The sequence below is a fragment of the Gastrolobium bilobum genome, unplaced genomic scaffold (genome assembly GCF_033153095.1).
Source record: "Gastrolobium bilobum isolate Gb01-03AN ecotype WA unplaced genomic scaffold, APGP_CSIRO_Gbil_v1 utg20715, whole genome shotgun sequence".
NCBI classification, from domain to species: Eukaryota; Viridiplantae; Streptophyta; class Magnoliopsida; order Fabales; family Fabaceae; genus Gastrolobium; species Gastrolobium bilobum.
Window position 1 is genome coordinate 85,001 of NW_026896837.1, and position 22,323 is coordinate 107,323.

At 34.2% G+C, this 22,323-nt stretch overlaps 2 protein-coding genes across 3 annotated transcripts; one reads left to right on the plus strand and one right to left on the minus strand.

Moving 5' to 3' along the window:
• Window positions 1–1,307: 1,307 nt before the first annotated feature.
• LOC133302265 (methyl jasmonate esterase 1-like) lies at window positions 1,308–2,806 on the plus strand. The gene is made up of 4 exons (XM_061502021.1): window positions 1,308–1,733; window positions 1,826–1,838; window positions 2,252–2,376; window positions 2,484–2,806. Exons 1-4 carry the CDS (start codon window positions 1,308–1,310, stop codon window positions 2,769–2,771), a joined length of 852 nt encoding a protein of 283 aa, XP_061358005.1. The 3' UTR covers window positions 2,772–2,806.
• Window positions 2,294–8,667, minus strand: LOC133302264 (cytochrome P450 714C2-like). 2 transcript variants are annotated; one of them, XM_061502020.1, is made up of 6 exons: window positions 8,200–8,667; window positions 6,764–6,990; window positions 5,853–6,094; window positions 5,116–5,488; window positions 3,830–4,129; window positions 2,294–2,371 (listed from the first exon to the last, which is right to left on the minus strand). In XM_061502020.1, exons 1-6 carry the CDS (start codon window positions 8,504–8,506, stop codon window positions 2,339–2,341), a joined length of 1,482 nt encoding a protein of 493 aa, XP_061358004.1. In that variant the 5' UTR covers window positions 8,507–8,667; the 3' UTR covers window positions 2,294–2,338. The 2 variants fall into 2 exon arrangements, with proteins under 2 accessions (XP_061358004.1, XP_061358003.1); XM_061502019.1 differs by lacking the exon at window positions 2,294–2,371 and having other exon boundaries at window positions 3,630–4,129.
• Between the last annotated feature and the right edge of the window lie 13,656 nt (window positions 8,668–22,323).

Below are 22,323 nucleotides of genomic sequence, written 5' to 3' on the forward strand. Positions count from 1 at the left end.
CTGGTGTGATGTATAAAGCCTGATATTATAAGCTTATATTATACGTTACGACATTTTTAATTGTTTGGTGTGACCATCGTATAGTATAAGCTTATACAGCAGGATCCCTTTATACATCAAAATGATGTATAACTTAATTAGGCTTAGGAGGGTAGGATTAGGCCTGATAAGAGATTGATGTATTAACCAATGCAAGTCTCAAGTATTAATATATTATTTTAATATTAGTATATTAAAATAAAAAATAATTTTTCAATATATAATTTTTAAAATATTGGAAATTTTTATTTTTATAAAAATTAATATATTTTTTGGACACACTGATCAACATCTTTCTATAAAAAATAATATAATACGATATATTTGGAAGAATTATGTAAATTCATTATTAAAAGATATTTTTGGCAAAAATATTTATTTTTAACCTATCTAGTATTATATAATATATTACCAAATATTGAATGATATTATCTTATACAATATCATGCCAAACGCTGGATAGTATTAAAATTTAATCAAGTTTTATACAATAATACCTTATACTATCAGGTCTTATACTATCAGGCATTATCTTGTACTATATACCAAACATGCCCTTAGAGTATTAAGAACTATAATTTTGTGTCAAAAAGAGAAAGAAATTTTGAAAGATAGCATTGGCTAAGGAACACCTAATATAAATATGCCATGTGATCATTTTTTATACTTTCTAAGGTTGTTGCATTTGTACTTAGTACTTAATTAATCTCCGGAATATAAAATAATAAGTTATACAACCATATATGAATATTAACATCAAAAGCTAGCTTAGAACAATTCAATGGGAAAATAATTAGTCAAAGACCAGACACATCTAAAGGAACAAATTTTTGACAATTCACCACAGGCTGTAAAGCTGTATTTCAATTCGAACATCTGTGTATCCGAACTGTCTGATATTATTATAATATATAGTCTTAAGAAACAAATAATGATAACTACTGAACATTCTAACCATTCTTTTTTGTTATAAAACATTCAAATAGATCAAGTATACTTTTTAAAGTTGAACATAAGATGCTTTACAACATGATAATTTTTAAAAAGTTTTGACTTTGTAATGATGTTGCACGCTCGCAATATACTAATCCCTAGAATAAAATTATAGTTCATATTGTTTTTTGTAGATAGCTACTTTGGAAAAAAAAAAAATGAATGATATGAAAATAAAATAAACCTAGAATGATTGCATATATAGAACTAAATGCTCCGGTTCTTATAGGAATAGCCATTCCGAAAGGAAATAGAAAAAGACCAAATTTTAGAAGATGTTCAAAATGGAGTTGCACTTTGTGCATATTCTTCTCTTATTTTCTCTTTCTTTCTTTACATGTGTTAATGGTGTGCACTTTGTGCTGATTCATGGAGGTAGCCATGGTGCATGGTGTTGGTATAAGGTGGCAACTCTGTTGAAATCTGCTGATCATAATGTTACAACTTTTGACTTGGCTGCTTCTGGTGTCAACCCAAAGCAGGTGCAAGAGATTAGTTCAATTTCAAAATACTATGAACCTTTGATGACATTGATGGATTCTCTTCCGCCAAAGGAAAAGGTGATTCTTGTTGGTCATAGTCTTGGTGGGATATCCATGTCTCTTGCTATGGAAAGGTTCCCTGAGAAAATCTCAGTTGCTGTTTTTGTTACTGCATATGTGATTAGTGCAAACCTCACATATCCAGCTCTTCTTCAAGAGGTACATACATTGCTTTCTCTCTTAATATCATACTTTTTTAGGCAATCAAAGACAAATTTTTTAGAGCTTTTGAGTGTATTATTATGCAAAAGTTTCAGAAGAAGTGTATGGATTATTTTTTAAGGTTCCATAAGTTAGCATTATGTCATATCTCAAATTAGAGGAGGATTAATTTATATTTGTATAAAAATAATAAGTCTTACATTGAATTTTAGCCATTGATTCCAATTATATTCAACGGATAATATGACTAATAAAATAGAGCTATTAGATGCAACCGTGATCTAACGGCTAATAAGAAATTAACATTTTATTAAATTATAATCTGAGAGAGTGAGCCTTGGAGCAGTGCTAATATTATTCTCTGTGATCAAAAGATTTCAGGTTCGAGTTAGAAAAATAACCTAGTTACAAAAATATAAGAGTAAGATTGTGAACAATAATTCATCATCCCTACTCTTGGAAGTCAGAAAACATTATGCATAAGGTTTGCCCTTTTTATTAAATTATAATTTGAGTAATTTTTGCAGCTGAAGACAAGGGCGGGTTCCTCTATGGACATGGGCCTAACAAACCTCCAACAGCTAGATTGACTGGACCCAAATTCATGGCAACCAACATGTATCAATTATCACCACCTGAGGTAAAAAATTTCAAATGAACTCAATCTAGTTTTTGGTACCCATTTATTGAGGTAATAACAAGTGATTATAAATTTATAATGAAACTAATCTGAATTGAAATATGTAGGATTTGACCCTTGCATTGTCCCTGGTGAGACCTGTACCTATTTATAATGATGTTGAACTATTGTTGAAAGAAACAACAGTTACCAATGACAGAAATGGAAAGGTACCTAAAGTTTTTATCATCAGCAAAAGAGACAATTTGATAACAGAGGATATACAAAAGTGGATGATTGAAAGAACTGGTCCATTTGCTGAGTTGAAAATGATAAAAGATTCTGATCACATGGTCATATTCTCCAAACCAAAGAAGCTTAGCTCTCGCCTTCTAAAGATTGCACAAAAATATTAATCCTTAATTGTTAATGTGCCTCATTTGACACTTTCTTTTTCTATACTTTTAGTGTATATATATATATGGTGTTCTTACCTGCCATGTCCCAAAAACAAAAAGGATGGGCCAGAATAAGAATATATTTCAATTATGATTTCAATTTCCACTTAATATGTATAATTGGCGGGTCCTGTTGTTTTTCTTCCTTCTATTTCTGTGTGTAACATAAGCATAGTTTTTCCTTAAATTCCTATGATATAGTTTTTCCTTCGCTTTCACAATTGAGGGATCACACCTGACTCCCCTCATATTGCATTTAACTCCTCTACCAGAAAATTGCCAGTAGTCTTTTTTTTTTTGGTCAACCATATATGGCTACTTTAAAATAGTGCATCTTAATATGGATCCAACAAGTGCTCAAATCAAACTAGTCATGAAATCAATGAATGAGTTGGGTAAAAAAAATACTGCATCTTGTCCTTAGAGAACCATGCTTTTTGTTTTTGGTTTTTTGGGGTCAGATGTTGTCACAGTAAAAATCCATACCCCTATATAATACACAAAGAAAACTAGATATCTCTGGTTCCAAATGCTCATATTATATGAGCTTGGGATTACAGAGATATCTCATCTTTTAATCAAAATAAGGAATTTGTATATACTCATATACTTATGTTCAAAAAAAGAAGATTTGTATGTTTGGTTTATCTTCTTTGGTAACTTATTTTATCTTATCTATTATTCAAACTAAATTTGAGTTTTAATTAGTTTAGTTTGATTGTATATATATATATATATATATATACATGTTATATTGGTGGCTGTAAATGATATACAAGAAATATAAAATATCATTTTCTTCTATTTTTTCATTGGAAAGGAAAGTGTGTCTTATTACTGTATATACCTTCCCAAATAACAAGGAGAAAGCATTACAGTTATATTGTTGCTTAAATTCTTGTCATCTTAAGAACAACTCCATGGCCAGGCACTATAACCAAACGGAAGGCAGGTGAATGGCGGTAACTTGAAGAGAGAGAGAAGCGAAACTTCAACAGAATGAGAGATAAAATCACCTTCAGTTCTGTCATGGCTAAATGCTGTCCAACACAGACACGAGCACCTATTCCAAATGGTATATAAGCTTGTGCATTCTTGCAAGCTCCAAGCACCCCATTTGCAAATCTTTCTGGATTGAACTTGTAAGCATCAGGCCCCCACAACTCAGGGTCTTGCTGCAGTATTGAGATTGGAATCTGAATATTCATTCCTTTTGGAATTAGGATACCTTTTAAATTGATATCATGCAAAGCTGTTCTCACAACAAATGCTGATGGTGGATAAAGCCTCAGAGTCTCTTGAATCACCATGGTTAACTGCAGGTATAAATTATAGAAGATCTTGAATTGATCAGTAAGAATGCTCATGAAACTCTGAAAAGATTTACTACAATTATATTGATAAAATTGATACACAAAACTGTTCTAGACCGGCATCACAGTCCAAGATTATGGGCTGGTGCTTAGGCCCAATCAAAGGGTCACTCCCCTGCCACCCTATAGTGAGAACCATGGATCTCATTGTAGATGATTTCTCACTCCCCAATACAGCTCACCACTTTACACATTAGTGGTGCACTACCGCACCACAGTAGTGAGGACTTGAACAAACAGCTTTGGCTCCTTTCTCTTTTATCAGTAGGGAATATTTTTCACTTATATATACCTCTCTTCACCCATTGAAGAGGCATCCAATACTTTTATGATCAAAACTATACTGAAATATTGAGTCATCATGCCCTTACGGTGACTCTTCCAAGAGCTTTGATCCATACCACTGCCTCTAAGAACACCTCTATATTGATATACTTTAGCTCTCACACAACAGCTCACAAACAATATTGAATTAAGAAAGGCCTTTTTTAAAAGAATTCCTAACTAGCATGATTAATTTCTCTATGTTCCTTCTTATTTTCAACTCCATGTATCACTTTTTTAGTGTGCATATCTTGCCTTTTTTTTTTTGGTACAATATCTTGCCTATTATGTACCAACAAAATCTTGAGTAAGAAAATTTATATAAAATACTTTTCAATGGATATTGCAATGCAATTGAAATGGCAAAATGTTGCATTGAAATATCTTCAATTACAAGCTTAGTTTTTGACTTAAACAAAGACACGGTGAAATTCATTATATGTCATTCATGCAAAGTGTACCATAAAAAAAATCTTTGAAATGAAATTTACCGTGCCATTTTTTTGAAGTCCAAGATCAAGATAATTAATCCAAGGGCCTATGAAGTTAATGTATTTCATGGAAACATTTAACTTTCAGCACAAACAGTGTGAAACGAAACATACCGTTTTCATGCTTCTAAGCATGCTTGCATCTGGAGCACCATTTCCACAAACTTCAAGTACCTCAGAACGAGCGCGATCCTGCCAATCTTGGTGTAGAGCTAACAGCATCAAGCACCATGATGCTGTGATTGCAGTAGTTTCATGGCCAGCAAAGAATATATTTTTGCAGTTGTCTATCATGAACCTGTCACGTGAAATGGAATTTGATAAAGGGCCATCACCACCTTCCAAATTCTTTGCACCCTCAAGGATCATCTGTAAAAGATCCTGCTCATGATTTTCCTCCTGGCGTTGTTTTATGAGCTTTGATATCTTTGAGTTTATCTCTTTCTCTAATCTCCACACCAGCCTGTTGCTTTTGTTTGGCAAGTATCTTAAACAAATATGATACCATTTTCCACATTAGTAGCATCACTAACTAGATAACGAACCAAAATCACTCCCCATTAAGCCCCGATTAGCAAGGCTAGGGGTGAGGTTATCCTTGTACAGGGCTCTACCCTTGCATATTTACGAAGAGGCTGTTTTCCGGATTCAAACCCGTAATCTTTCAGTCACAAAGGAGCAGCTTTACCACTGCTCCAGGCTCGCCCTCTTAATTAGAACATGAACATAATATACAAATATATGGTAAAGAATAAAGATGCAAGCAAAAGGAAAACTTTACAATGGAAAACATGCACACTATATCTCTCACGATTCATGAGCATAAAAGTCTTTTAAGTTATCATACATACCGAAAGCCCGGAATTCCAGCAAATATCTTGGACAGGAGTTTTTGAAGATCTCTAAGCTTTGTGAATATTTCTTTTCCTTCAATATAGTTGCTACCAAAACAAGCTCTAGCAATTATGTCAGCAGACAAGCTTTGCAAATCTTCATCAATTTTAATATCGGAAACTACTCCCTCACTTTCAAGTCTAGTCTCCCAGGACCTTAGCATTATATTTGTGGAGTCAACTATCAGATTAACCATTGCCTTCAACAGGATTAACAGCAAAAGAAAATTATTAGATTGCCATTTTTATTCGATATTTATGATTTAAGTAAAAAGGGAGAGGATCCTCTCATGTCTCATTTTAACATGACCAGAAGATCTCAGTTATCCATAATATATAATGAAAAATCAATAGTCGGCAATTAAAATGACTGTTTCCTCTTCTCTATTTTACAAGCACAATAATTAAAAATTATCTAGTGGCGATCCAACTAGACCCTAGGATTTGACATGCCCAAAAGGTAGTGGATTCGATTCTTGAGAGTCGCAATTCCTGATAAAGGTGAAGAGGCTCAAACCTGAAATCGGATTAGTCGGATAAAACGAAGAAGTGGATAGCATCATTTAAATAGCTGAATGTTGATTTTATCATTAAAAATTATAGATGACTAAGATCAGCCATGTTAAAATGCGATAATGAGAAAAATTATAGATGACTAAGATTAGTCATGTTAAGATGCGATATGAGAGGATCCTCTCCCGAATGAGACAGTTTCTAAACAAACAGTTGCATATGAGACAGCAATACCAACTACTGCATTTATGTCTATCATTTGTCTCCTTTTACAATAGTCTTCAAGGGACATATTTCTTCTCTATGGAGTATTCCATTTCTCTTGAGTGTGGTAGGGTTGGGTATTATACACTTACCTTCACCTTATCGAGGTATAGTTCAGGTGCAATGATCTGCCTCTGATGAGCCCAAATGGGTCCACTTGATGACAATATACCTTGGCCTAAGAGTGGCCCCATATCCTTGGACAGATAAGAAGGTTTCCCTAGATTCAAAGAGGTGTATAGGAAGATTTGCTTCACCATGTTTATATCTGACACCATTAACCACTGTATGTTCCCAGTAGAAAACAAGTATACTGGACCTGCATGTATCTAACTGAAATCAAAATATGGACTTAAGCGAATAGCATTAAAATCATATTAACCTACAAATCGTATAGTACTTAAATCCAAAACCAAGGAAACTTAAACAAAGAAAGGCACACACTGGATGGGACCTCAGTCAGAAAACTAAAGGCCAAAGGGAAAGACCCTACTCCCTGGTCACAAACCTTTAAGAAAGACACAAAACCTTGTATCACATCGTTGTGAATTAAAAATGCACCTATAACTCGGCACTCTGACAAACGAAGCACCAAGTTGGGTGCAACAGTTCTGGATCAATTACACGGCTCAAGGATTGACCCACTAAACCAATGCCTCAAAACCATGCTCAGTGGACTGGTGCCACCGCGTAGTGCCTGAAACCACAACATCCGTGGCAGCTTATGGTTTTGCACAAATGTAAAATTTCTCAAACAAGCTACTTGAGAAGGTCTAAACCCTGCTCTCAAAAGTAGAGACTCACATAATCCACACGAGCATATTCTACCTACAAATGCAAGTCCCTTGTCCTAAGGCATACAAGTTCCTCTAACATAAACTGACTTGAGTATCGAAATCTTTACAAGTGCACACACCACCCCTCGCCATTCGTAGGCTTGATGGCACAATCGCCGCCGCTATACAAATCTTGGGAGAGCCTCATCCTCCCCCCAAAAGCTAGCTTGTAAAGTAGGAGAGCCCAAAATCCATATAAATCCCACACCAGAACCTTATGTTTCTGACGAGGGACCCCAAATCTCATACCTTGCAATTGGATTGTAACAGATACCAAACCACCCACATGTGGACGGGATCCCCATACTTGGGTCAGGACTCTTTTTGCCCATAACTCTGATGAGTCAGAACACACTCAAATTCCACAAAAACGTCCATTTGGGTTTTAGGAAAGATCACAACACGGAAGCCTTCAAAATGCTAAAATGAAAACGCAAACATATTAACACAAATTTGTGCTCAGCCGTTCATTAACCAATCAACTCAATGAACCAATCAACTCAGAAAATAAGCAAAGATCCCAAAACCCCAATTGAAAACATTAAGTGGGTGTTTCTATTTTGTGTTCAAAATACTTCATAATCAAAAACCCTACTAGAGAATGTTTGAAAACCAAAACCAAATATGTAGCAAAAAGTAATAGTGATATATCTGAAAACAACGTAATTATGAGACAGGAAATAGTAGCTGACCATATAGGTTTCTCCACTTTTGAACGTAAGGGAACAAAATGGAAGGCCAAGTGTGTGAAATAGAACTCTCTTTGTCTTTGTCTTTGTCTTTGTCTTTGTCTTTGCCTTGTGTAGTTGGTGTTGACTGAGCTTGAAGTAAAAGCTTCTTCATTTCTGGGATGTTGCCAAAGTAGAAGTGAGGTGAAGGCCCATTAATCCCTTGCTTCTGAATCTTTGCTCTGAGTGATCTTGGCTTCAATATCAACACATTGAAAACATGCAGCAGCAACACCAAAACTAGTCCCAAAAGAACTTGCACTACACTCATCTTTCAACTTTTGACTCTTCCTATCACTGCTCCTTCGTTTTTAGATGAAAAAAACAACTCAACGGGTATTCATTTGTAAATTTGTCGGCGGTGGGAGTGGATCCTCTGTCGTGTTAAATAAAAGAGTAAAGTAACTTTGGGTTCGGTTACAATGAGAAGATCTGCACGTGAGAACTGAGAAGAAGAATTTGATGCTGTTACGATTGAGTATGTAGTTAACATGTGTATTGAATTAGGAAGTTAGTGGTAGTGTACAGAGACACGTCAGCAAGAGTGTTAATACATTGTTAGTGGGATACACGTGGAAAGGGTAGCAATCACGTTAGTGTATGGGTTAGTGGATTATAAGGTGTGTTTATAAACCCAGAAACTCATTCTTTAATAAATCAGGTTAGTGTATGGATTAGTGGATTCTTCGTCATTTTCTTTTTTAATTTGGGGCAAAAGCACCCACGTAATAACATTTGGTAAATGTTATCCTCGGTAAAAGCACCTTCGAAATGTTTGATCGGAGTAAGGCAGTCAGTGGCGTAAGTGCCGTAAGAAACCATTACATGACTGATTGAGATGGCAACCCAAGTCAATCCTATTATCGTTGGAGATCGACAATACACAAATCGAAAAACGGAAAAGAAAAAAAAGAAGAGAATAGAGACAGCAATTTATTTATTCTGTTTCACCCAATTTATGTTACGTTCAGCTTGTCTGTACTATATTCACTTCACCGCCACTCCTTACAATCTCTCAGTTTACAAGACAAATATAGATAGGATTACAAAACCCTAACAGCAGCTATTCATGGGCCCAAGTCCAAACTACTAAGAAAATTACAATAAAACATAGGCTCACAACAATCATCAGTGTGAAGTATGAGCCATACCCAACAATCATCAGGTGAGACGACACTAATGCCATTACATATCTCGACGCCACTAATGCGTCAGTAGCTGTTACGGCACTACCTCTCATTGCTCATAACCTATGTAGCACCGATACATACGACACGCGACACGACACGACAATTCGACATGTCAATCCTAAAAAATTATGGATTTCAACACGTTAGGACACGTTTTAATATTGAATAATATTTTTAATTTATATAGTGTATATTTCATTTAATATTTAATAATTTAATAAAAAAAATAAACTAAATTAATAATATCCATCAACACGTTATAAAGATAGAAGATTTAATAAAAAAAAATAAAAATTGAGATGGGAGAGATATATAATATCAGATAGAGAGATCAAATCATATTAGAGAGATCAGAGACAATGAGATACAACAAGATACAACAAGAGCGTGATAGGAATTGACAACAATGACGCTGGGATGATCTCTTATCTACTTAAGGAAAAAAAGACAAAAAAATAAAATTGATATGATCATGTGGAAGCTTTATTAATATATTTTAATTTTTTTTTTTTAAAAATTTAAAAAAAAATTATAAAAACACCATTTGACCGTGTCGGTCAAGGTCAAATTTGCGTGTCGGAAAAAGTTGACCGCGTGTCCGACACCGTATCAGAGCGTGTCGGACACTACTCTCCCTACTTTTACAAGTGTCCGTGCTTCCTTGCTCATAACTTTCGAGTTGCTCGCCCCCCTCCCATACCCTCTTTCGTATGTTGCATTTCTCGTTCTCTTTATGTAACAATATTTTGTGTGTCACCAAAGTTAAATGTCCACCTTAGATATCCCCTGTTTTTCTTTATGTAACAATAGTGTGCACATACCAGCCAAAGTAACAATACTGTCACCAAAGTACATTTTCTTACATATGTATAAAGTAACAGAATTAGCTAGTGTGAAGAAATTAAGGTATAATTAATTATAATCAGACAGTGAAAGTGAACTATACACTTGTATATTCTCTAATTACTTAATTTTCTAATTAATTAATTCACTATTTAATTAGTTCACTAATTATTAATTGACAAATCAGGCTTTATCCTAAGGTTGTACAAATAATATACAACATATTTCACAAAATTTAATTATTAATTTGCCAATTATTATTCTCTATTTATTTAGAAAAACTAATTAATTAATTCACTAATTATTCTTTTATTATAATTTCACAAATAAATTTTTATTATAATTTCACTAATTATTATTGTCTAATGACTTAATTTATAAATTTGATTAACTCACTATTTATTAATTGCCTAATTAGGTTTCTATCCTATCCTAAGGTTCTATAAATAATATAAAACATACATCAAATAAATTCTTATTGTAATTTCACTAATTATTATTGTCTAATTACTTAATTTATTAATTAATTAATTCACTAATTAGGCTCTATCCTATCCTAAGGATCTACAAATAATATACAACATATTTCAACAAAAATTAATTATTAATTCACTAGTTATGCATCTCTCTAATTTCTTAATTCACCAATTAATTTTCACTAATTAGGTTTTAAAATTCACATTAATATAATTTAGAAAAATATTAAATAATTAGCATCTATCCTAAGGTTTTATAATTAACATACAAAATAATTTACAATAATTATTAATTAATTTATTAATTAGGCTTCTATCCTAAGGTTTTACAAATTTTAATTATTAATTAATTAATCACTAATTAAGATTATTTATTTATTATTTCACTAATTATAATTATTTATTATTTTTTTCAATTATTAAATATATATTCTACAATTTTATAATTAATAGGAAAAAAAATTTATCTTTATAAATGACACAACTTGTGTCATTTAATTCTCACAAAAAAGTATAACTCACACTTTTTTTTGTTCACTCTCTCTCCTCATGATTTATCTTTCTCTCACTTAAAATGACATAATTTTACATTCTTTAAAATGACACATATTTTTTCCTAAATAATATATATATATAATTAAATGACAAAAAATTTAACAAAGAAACAAAATAAAATAGAGAGAGAATGAGATTTGTTAGCCTTTCAACGAGTTGTAATTAAGTTAAGGAAAAACAAGAGACTTAAAAAACAGTTGGCTGCACAGTATTGTTACATAAAAAAAATGGTGGATATCTGACGTGGACATTTAACTTGGAATAAATCTTTGGTACTACTGTTGTACTTAAATTCAGTGCATTTCATCAATGAAAACATTACACATCAGAGGAGAGAGAAAAAATTTAACAAAAAAAAAAAAAAATTTAACTAACATGTATTATTTTCATTGGTGAAATGTACTGAATCTTTGGTACAGCAGTAGTACCAAAGATTTATTCTTTAACTTGGTGACACACTGGATATTGTTACATAAAGAGAACGAGAAATGCAACAAATGAAAGAGGGTATAGGAAGAGGGAGAGCAGTGCCGTCACAGCTGCTGACACCTTTAGTGGCGTCAAGATATCTAACGGCATTAGTGTCGTCTCACCTGCTGATGGGATTAATTTGGATTGCCAACCAGCCACGTAATGGTTCTTTACGACACTAATCACGTCAAGTGTGTTTACGCCACTAACTGCCTTACTCCAGTGATACATTTCGAAGGTGATTTTACTGGGTATAACATTTACCAAATGTTATTTCATGGGTGCTTTTGCCTTAACATTGGTGTTTTTGTTGAGAGTTGAGATCACATAAATGGCTATTTATAGGCTGGATTAAGGTGCCTTTGGGCGCTGAATACTGATAGGTGAGTGAAGCAGCCCCAAAGAGGAGAAAGAGCTACTGTCGGGTCAGTGTCGATAGAATGAAAGTTGCCATAGATGTCGGCCCTTATAGGGGTGACAATGTTACAAGTCTCATATTGGTTGTATAGGAAACTAACGTGGGGTTTATAAGGCCTTTGGCACTCCCATCCTTTGAGCTAGCTTTTGAGATGGTGATCTCAAGGTCCATAACAATTGGTGGCGTCAGTATTTGTTAGGCTCCAAGTTCGTTATTCGCACTGACCACCGTAGGGTGTTTGAGGATGGTGATCTCAATACCATTCTTTCGGAACCGATCTTTGATGTGCTCTCTAAGATCAAGCAACAGAACACTACAGATCCTCATTTACTAAAATATCATCAGCAACTTATGGATAACCCATATGGTGACCCTGAATTGTTGAGATTGTCTGCTACTTTCTACTGGTCTTCTATGCGTCAGGATGTTAAAACCTTTGTTCTAGATTGCCATGTTTGTCAACAAGTTAAATATGAAACTTCCAAGTCTTCTGGTCTATTGCATCCGTTACCCATACCTGAAGGAATCTTCAAAGAGCTTTCAATGGATTTTATTGCTGGGTTACCAACTTCCAAAGGATTCACCACCATCTTGGTGGTGGTAGATAGATTGCCAAAGTTTGCATATTTTGGGAGTTTACTTACATCCTACACAGCTGCAAAGGTTGCTACATTATTTTGTGATCTCATTGTTCGTGTACATGGTTTCCCTCGTTCAATCTTGATAGATCGAGACAGTATTTTCCTTAGTCAGTTCTAAACCCACCTCTTCAAATTGAGTGGCACAACATTGAGGACTTTCCTCTTACCATCCTCAATCGGATGGCCAAACAGAAGTAACCAATAGATATTTGGAGCAATACCTCCGCTCTTTTTGCTATGAACAGCCTCACTTATGGTCTCAATTCCTTGATTGGGCCCAGTATCATTATAATTCAGCCATTTATTCTGCTATAGGCATGACTCCTTATCAAGCAGTGTTTGGGAAACCCCCAACCATGATTCTTTTTTATCCAAGAGGACTCATCAAGATAGAAGCCATCGACACCATGTTGCAATAGTGCAATGACGTATTGATGTGACTGAAATTGCATTTTCCAAGGGCTCAAAATCATATAAAGGTACAATATGCTAAACACCACAAGGAGAGATCATTCAAGGTTGGAGACCAGGTCTAGGTTCGCTTACAATCTTACCGTCAGGTTACTGTGGAACGCAGAGCTAATCATAAGCTTAGTAAGAGATTTTTTGGTCCCTTTGAAGTCTCTCGTGTTCTAGGTCTTGCTGCATATGAGTTGAAGCTTCCTCCTGGATGTCAGATTCATCATATATTTCATGTTTCCCAATTAAAGCCTTGTGTGGGATTTCAGCCATTGCCTGTGAATCCTTTGCCTCCTTCTGCTGTTGACAACAAGCCAGTGCAAGTCCCTTTTGCTATTTAGGTGAATGAAATGTCTCTTCTCAAGGTAGTCAAGTTCGTGAATTTCTAGTCCAATGGTCACACATGGTCCCTGAAGATGCTACATAGGAGAAAGAAGGGGACCTAAGGCGCTGCTATCCCAATCTTGACCTTGGGGACAAGGTCGATTATGAAGAGGGAGTGAATGTTACAATGAGAAGATCTGCACGTGAGAAGAAGAATTTGGTGTTGTTACAAGACTATATTGCTTCATTAAGTATGCAGTTAACATGTATATTGAATTAGAAAGTTAGTAGTGTTGTACAGAGACACGTAAGCAAAATTGTTAATACATTGTTAGTGGGATACACGTGGAAGGGTAGCAATCATGTTAGTGGGTTATAAGGTGTGTTTGTAAACACAGAAACTCATTCTTGAATAAATCAGAAGGGTTCTTCTTCATTTTCTTTTGTTTTCCTCTTCCTTAAGGGTTCCACCCTTAACAGGTTCTCAAAAAAAAAAATCATGATGTTTTAATCTTTTGACAAAAAAAAAATCTACTTTGTGTTATCTCTTAAATTCAAAATAAATATAATTAGTCAAAATTATGGTACGTTTTGAAATTCAAAGAAGACTCATGTTAGTCCATTAAATTTAAAAGAATTACTATAAGTCTATTTTAAATTTCAAAATGACCATGAGTCGACTTTTTTTTAAAGGAGAAATTTTATTTTTATTTGCGAATTCTGATTTCTGGGAATATGATAGGAAAGTGAGTTTACTAAAAAAGTTATCAAAAAATTATTTGGTATGCCAAAATGTTTCAAATAATATTGGGTTAATTTTTCTAATACTATATTTGGTTGATACAAATTTCGCATCTAATTTTCATTTACCGGGGAAACTCAGAATATTTTTAAGTGGTATTTTGGTGTAAGTTTTACACATAAACGAATTCCTAGGAAATAATTTTCCCGGGAAAATTTTCTTAAACTGGTTACCAAACATAGTTTTCTAAAAAATCCACCCTCACTTTCTCAAGCATCTAAAAAATATTCTCTACCAAACACCCCCTAAAGGATTAAATTAAGTCCCAAGATATTTGTTGAGGACCCAAAAAGTACTTTAAATAAAATATCATATATGAGGAATGATATACTAACCATCACAAAAATTTATCACCCTTATAACCAACCTAATCACTATTGATTTCCGTCAATGTAACAGTTATAATTTATTACAAATTATTGGATCGTACTTATTAATTAATTATTAATTTCTAATAAATCCAATAAATTATAACTATTAGATTTACGGAAATCAATGGTGGGTTATAAAAGTAGTAAATATTTTTTGGAAATATTCCATCGGTTCATCGCTTCGCGATTAGTCCGATTCGGGACGGGTCCAGGATTAAGGCTTTAAACCCCTCCCAAAGGTGGTACTGGAGAGAAGTAGTAAATATTTTTTGAGATAAGTATATCCTGCACCATGATATAGTCGTGTGAAGACATAGAAAAATATTAAAATAAATAGTTATAAAATTATCACTGTTATTTATTATAATTTCCTCATATTTCTATGTCATGTGAGCAATTCAAGTAAATGTAATTAATATATTAAAAATTCTAAGGTATTTAATACATTACTTTTATTAAGTACAGAAATTATTATAAAGAGTTTATTAAGAATACAATTTTTTATTACGGACAAAAACAAGGATTCTTACAAATTAGAAATATTTGGGTTATGTGTGTGGTTGTTAGTTTATACATTCTTACTTGTTTATCTATATTTCAGAATTTATTAATTAATATTGTAATTTTCGAAATTTATGGGATAAAGAAATTATGATATAATTAATTAAGGTTTAATTTTAATAAAAATGAATTAATTAAGAGTAATAAAATAAATAATAAAGGGGATGTTACCAAATAATAATAATAATAATAATAATAATAATAATAATAATAAAAGGGTTTAACTTTTGTGCAGTTACAACATAAAAGTTTATCTGTCGCTCTCACAAAAAAAGGAGTGGGTCACCTACAATACAGGCGAAATATAATAAACTTGATTTCAGGAAAGCTATTCGAAATATTAGCAAAAGATTAAATTTATTATCTCATGTTTGCTTTTCGTGAAAAAATTGTCATAAAATATGCCTATATACCTCAGGGAGTACAAAGTGTGTGGCAAATAAAAACTTTTGTAGTAACTGCAAAAATATTTTTCCCGTAGTAAAATATATATAAATAGATAATTTAAAAGAGATATATTGTTTACCAAAAAAAAGAAAAAAAAAGAAAAAAAAAAGAAGAGATATACTAACTATGTATATATAGATCACCTTATATATGCATATTTTTATTATTTGATTATGACTAATAATTTTTTTTATAAAGTAAACAAATTAAATTAACTCAAGACAAATATAAGATAAAGAGAATCAAGAAGAAGAGACTACACCTAATTGAAAGTGAAATAAGAGTTACAAAGTCTCATCGTCTCTTATGTTAGGTACTTACATTACACTTAATCTCACGTAATAAAATATAGTAATGCCTATTCATTAATATTAATAATGTTCATTTAGAACACTCCCGCTTGGATTATAGTGTTAAATTCGTACCTCAATATCAACATCACCATAACCAACACTTTTATCTCAAATTAATTGGGGTTGGTCCTAAATAAACCAAAGTGAAAAATAAGAAAAAATTCAGGAAAAATAGAGAAAATTAATTAATTAATTTAAAATAATTAAAAATTAAAGAGTAAAAGTATTTTGAAGGATATATATCAAAGTGGTGAAATTAAGATTGTCTTTGCATAAGGGAAGAAAAGCATAGGTGATGCATTCTAACTGCCAATAATAAGATAATCAAAAAGAGAATGGGAAATCATAGGAGGACAGTGTCATTGGCTCTACAAGAACTATTGAGTGCCAGGGGGAAGGGGAGTTTTTTTTTTCCTAAGAGCTAGCTAAAAAAATTTCTTGAGGAAAAGTTAGATGAGAGAAAGAAAATAACGATTGAGAGCCATACAGAAATGTGGCATTTTTTTTTTGGGAGAAAAGGTTAAGCGTGGGGGTTTAAAGTTCATAAGATTAAAAAAGAAACTTAAGAATGTTAGAATGAAAGATACATAATTTATCGTGGTTCAGTCATTAGGTCTACATTCACACTGATGATGTTTTTCCCCTCTCAGTGATGATCAAGAAAGGAGGTCCCCTTCAATGTAAATAATAGGTGAAACAATAATTGGGTCAAATTATTTTGCCCACAATTAGAGATATCGGGTATTTTATTGCCTTCTTCATGGGGTATATTTGACATATGATTACAATCAATCAAATCCCCTAATTTACATCAACTGGTTTCTCCAACACTCCCCCTCCAAGTTGAGGTGAAGATGTCAATCAAGCTCAGCTTGAAAATGATTCTTTGAAAGGATTTCTTTGGGAGAGCCTTTGTGAACATGTCTGCTAATTGGTCTTCGCTCCAGATATATGGTGTTTAAATAATCTTGGCTTGAACTTTTTTCGAACAAGATGGCAGTCCTTTTCAACGTGTTTAGTTCTCTTGTGAAACACTAGATTGGATGCGATATGAATAGGTGCTTGGTTATCACAGTACTACTTAATATAGAACTCCAATGTTTTCAAATTAAGATAGAACAAGAGATCTTTGAGCCAGATAAGCTCACTGATGTTTTAGACCATAGCGTGACATTCAGTTTCTGCACTAGAATGAGATACTACACTTTGTTTTTTACTTTTCCAAGTAACAAGGTTGCCTCCAACAAAAGTGCAGAAACCTGAGGAAGATCGTCTATCATGTGGGCTATCAACCCAATCAACATCAGCATACCCAACAATATCAATATTGTTGTTCCTTTTCAACCATATGCCTTTTCCTCGGCAGGACTTGAAGTATTTAAGTATTTGGTTTGCTAGATTCATGTGATCATGTGTTGGTTTGTGCAGGAATTGACTAATGTAACTCACCGAATAAGAGATATCTGGTCTGGTTATGGTGAGATAGATTAACTTGCCAATAAGTCTCTGAAATTGTCTTGGGTCAAATAAAGGAATAAAGTCATTTTCAAACTTGCAGTTATATTCTATAGGAGTATCGATGGTTTAGATGCTAACTTACCCTTCTCCTACAAAAAATCAAGTACATATTTCCTTTGTGAGATGAACAATCATTTATTGGATTCTGCAATTTCAATTTCTAGGAAATACTTTAGGCTTCCCAAGTCTTTAATGTCAAATGCCATACTAAGATACTTCTTCAAACTATCTATCTCAATCATATTATTCCCATAAATGACTATATCATCTACATAGATAAGGACAACAATAGTATTTCTGGCCCAATGTTTAATAAATAAGGTATAGTCTGACTTACTTCTGAAGAACATGAATGCAGTGAGTGCATTGCTCAACTTTCCATCCCAGGCACGAGGAGATTCTTTTAGATCATAGATTGCTCGCTTTAATTTGCACACTTTACCAAACTAAGAACGAAGATGATGACCTGGAGGTATGTCCATGTACATCTCTTCTTCAAGTTCTCCATGCAAAAAGGCAATTTTAACATCCATTTGTAAGAGTGGCCATCCACAATTGACGACAACTGACATTAGGACCCTTATTGTGTTTCATTTTTGCTACTAGAATCTACACTATAAGTCTAAGTGTACCCTTTAGCAACAAGACAAGCTTTGTGTTGTTCAATGGACCCATCACTTTGATATTTGATTTTATAAATCCACCTGCAACCAATAGTGTTTTTGCCTTTTGGAAGAGTCATAATTTCACAGGTGTGGTTTTTATCAAGGGCAACAAGTTCACCATTCATAGTTGTTTGCCATTCTGGGATTGACTTTGCTTCTTCAAAGGTAGCATGTTCATGGTGATTGTAAAGGAAGTCAAGAAGGCCCTGTGTCTAGTATAAACATGGTTAAGACAAACATGATTTTGAATAGGATAGGTGACAGTTGTAGAGACCCTAGAGACATAATCCTTTAATTTTGTTGATGGTCTGATGTTCTAATGGACCGTCGCACAGGCTGATTGTTGTGCAATTTCGCAATCAATTAAATCACACAAGTATGCAAGTGCATGTATCAACAAGTAATAAAGTGGATGTGTGAGTCCAGATATCGGTCCCACAGAGATTATATAATGCTATAGCTTTCGTGAAGCAACCAAGGTAACAAAGATGATTTGTTGAGAAACTAATGACTAAATTAACACTTAAGAAGTAAAGTAAAATAAACTAAGACTACTGATTAAATAACAAGGATTCAGTAGCAAAAAAAGTGTTTTAAATGTATCAAGACAGATTGGAATCAATTTCCCCATTATTGCAATTTCACCAGAATGCAGTAACCATGCTACAGCAATTATCCAAACAGTAATCGGAACACCAATGCATGCAAGGGCTCTCACCAACAATACATGTATACTAAGTCCCACGTCTCTATGGCCAATAAAGTTATGAATTCATTAAGTTCAAGTTCCGTTTGATTTTGTGGTGCAAGTGATCTCTCACAATTAACTAATGTTACTTAGCTAAACCACAATGATTAATAACATTCAGGAATTACCTATATCTCTATAGCATAAATCCTAATTATCTTGCAACCCTCTCTCGATGAATCAACAAGATTAAAGAAAATATAACACTTTATTAAGCAACCGAAAGGAAAATCATGTAGCAAAGTTTAGGCAATATTGTTTACATCACAATAAGGGTACTCTATCACCTAATCCTAACAAGTTAGCCCATAATTAGGTGGACAGAAACAACAAGGAAAGAATGAGACTCCATAAAACTAAAGTAAAGAAAACAGGGATGTTGTTGTAGCACTGCTCTCGCAGCAACCATGAGCTCCACCACCATCAACCTTGCCTCAGCCGCCGGAATAGTGCAGCAAGTTACTGGGTTCAATGATCTCTCAATTGAACTTCAGCTCCCTCCTTTGATCCACGATATTTCTCCCAACGAACCCTCAAATTCCTCTCAAGTGTTTCTTCCACTTTTTCTCTCTAAAACTGCCTCCAATTGGGTGTCTCAAAACATATCAACCGTGTCTTTCTTTGTGTAAGGTTCGTTCCTTTATAAGCTTTGATATTCTGGGCTTCAATCATCTTTTTATGTCCATGCAAATCATCACTCAAATCTTCCTTGTGATCGATTGAAATTGATACTCTGTTTTGCTGTCATGCTGACAGAGTGTGCTGTGGCATATCTCACAGGATTCTTTCCATATTTACAATTCATATTCGAATTCGATTTGTAATCATTGATTTGATGAAGATTATCTTGTGATCTCTTGATGATTTTGAGCGTGTATCCAAATCAGATCTTTTCGTACACGTTCAGAAGCTTCTTTCATCAAATTGGACTTGGATCCGTGGCTTGCTGGTGCTGATGTCAACAATATGCACTGCTGGCCTCATCTACATTGCTACAGCACTGCTTCCCGATGCTACAACATTGACCTGCAGTAAAATAACAAGTGCATTTAAATGTTTCCAAGTCCTCAATTTATGTCCAAATACTCATAATTAACATAATTCTCAATTAAATCATGAAATCATAGAATTCATGCATTAATCATATAAAATCAAGAGAATTATATGTAATCATAACACCAAAACATCACAATTAAGCCCAAAATAACTCTTTTGGAGAGTTATCACACTCCAAACTCAAAACGTTGCTCGTCCTCAATCAACAAAACACTCCTCAGGCTTAACATTCATCAACTCAGTAACTCTTGTATCAAAGACTATTGTTGAAATTTTCCATATTGCAGCAGCATTGCCACAGTCTTGTGCAGTTGAGTGTTGATTCTTCAGCCATCATCTTTACTTCAACTTTCGTCTTCCTTGTTGGCTTCATCTTCTCAGGGATTCATAGCTTTTGGATGATTCAGTGTGTGTGTGCTAGGAGCTTGCTTCTTGGGTTGATCCACCTTGGAGCATCAAACTAAAAATCATCAGGCCTAGTTGCTTGACTCATGCTCTGTCAGGATTGAATCCACATCCATGTGTACAAGACTTGAAGGAACGAGTGTCCACCTTGCATTTTTAGTTTTACCTTCCTCTTTTGTCTAGTGCTTTTGCACTTAGTCTATTTTTGGGGTTTTCCCCTCTTTTCTTTTTCTTTTGACTCTATTTTCTTGAGGAAAAATTCTTTGTGCATTAGCACTTTGTTGCTTGGCTTCTTTCACCCTTATAGCCTTCGAATATGTCTCATGTGATGGGATTCAAACCCAACAAATTGTTGAATCCTAAGCCCTCTTCTGCAATTCACTCTTTGATTTCTCTTGCCTTGAATTGATCCTTGTGCTTAAATGGTTCATCCATTGTCCTTTCACCCTGAGTTGGTTCTACTCTTCAAGTCTTACTTGGGTTTCCTTTTAGGCTTTGGCTTTAAACCACTGACTTTCATGCTTACACAGTGCTATAACAATCTTGCAGCAATGCAGATTATAATAGAATAGGCAAAGATACAGCATTGCCTTATTGATGTTATGCTAAACCATTCAGCATTTTTAACTCAGCATCAGTACTGAGTTTTCTTCTTGAGTCTCTTATTTTCTCTCTATATTTTACCTAACTTCAGAATAAAACCAAAAACAAAACACACAGAATATTGAAACTTGAACAGAAAATAACTCCTACAGTATGCAATTTCTTACTAAGTTCTTTTTTTTAATTGACAAGTGGACAGATATACAACAGACAAAGAAAAGAAAAACAAAGAACAAAACAACTTTTCACAATTCATTTTTAAAATCAGAGGAGATCAATCATTATTCCCTCTTCTTCATTTTCTTCTCCTTCTTCTTCTTCTGCTGCCTCTTCATCTTCTTCGGCTTCTCCTTCTTCTTCTTCCTCTCCTTCTTCTTCCTCAGATGCTGCAGCCTTGCTCTGGCCTTCCTTCTGTTCAGGGGTTTTGAGAAACCAAGTTGAGCTAGGATGAAATTATCCATGTTATTCAGTTTGTCCATGATTTCTTTCCTGGTCTCCAGTTGGTCTTCCTCAATCTTCTTCAGTCTTTCTTCAATCCTCTTCTGCCAGATTGAACCTTCTTCCACTACTATTGTGGAGGTTGATGCTGCAGCATTCTTTCCTCGGGATTTTGGTGAAGGTATAGTTTCTCCAGCAAGCACCTTTGCCTTCTTGCTGACCCTTTCAGTGGTGTAGGGTGTGATTGGTTATATGATTTGGAACCGTTCCTCATCATCAGAAATGGGAACATTGGCTTCCTGGCATAACTAGGTGATCAATCCAGGGAAGAACAGGTAGCCAGTATCGGTTTTGGAGCAAGCCACAATTTTGGCTTGAATAATACGACTCACATCAATGGGTCTTCCATCCAGAATACAAGAGAGAAATATTGCTCTTTCCTTGTTCACAGTCTCAGTGTGGGAAGTAGGCTTTAGCCTACTTTTCAAAAAATGGTACCACACCCTTGCTTTGGGCTTCAGTGCACTTCTAAGAAAAGAGAGACTCTTTTGGGCCGACTCAGTCCATGTCTTCCCTTCCATACACAAGTCCTCAAGGACTTGTTTCAGAAATTCCTCATCATTGGTGGTCTTCAGACCTTGATATTCATCCACAATGGTGGGCAGGTTGTACACCCTCTTGATGGTAGCATTGCTAAAGGATACACTTGTTCCTCTGACCATAACCTTAGTGGATTTGCTCTGA

Bases quoted from the DNA above. Each gene is read 5' to 3' on its own strand.
- LOC133302265 (XM_061502021.1), top strand. From the start codon at position 1,308: ATGTTCAAAATGGAGTTGCACTTTGTGCATATTCTTCTCTTATTTTCT. The intron at 2,377-2,483 runs GTAAAAAATTTC...TGAAATATGTAG, and splicing joins ATCAATTATCACCACCTGAG to GATTTGACCCTTGCATTGTC.
- LOC133302264 (XM_061502019.1), bottom strand. From the start codon at position 8,506: ATGAGTGTAGTGCAAGTTCTTTTGGGACTAGTTTTGGTGTTGCTGCTG. The intron at 6,991-8,199 runs GTCAGCTACTAT...AGATACATGCAG, and splicing joins AAAGTGGAGAAACCTATATG to GTCCAGTATACTTGTTTTCT. The intron at 6,095-6,763 runs GTAAGTGTATAA...ATCCTGTTGAAG, and splicing joins TATACCTCGATAAGGTGAAG to GCAATGGTTAATCTGATAGT.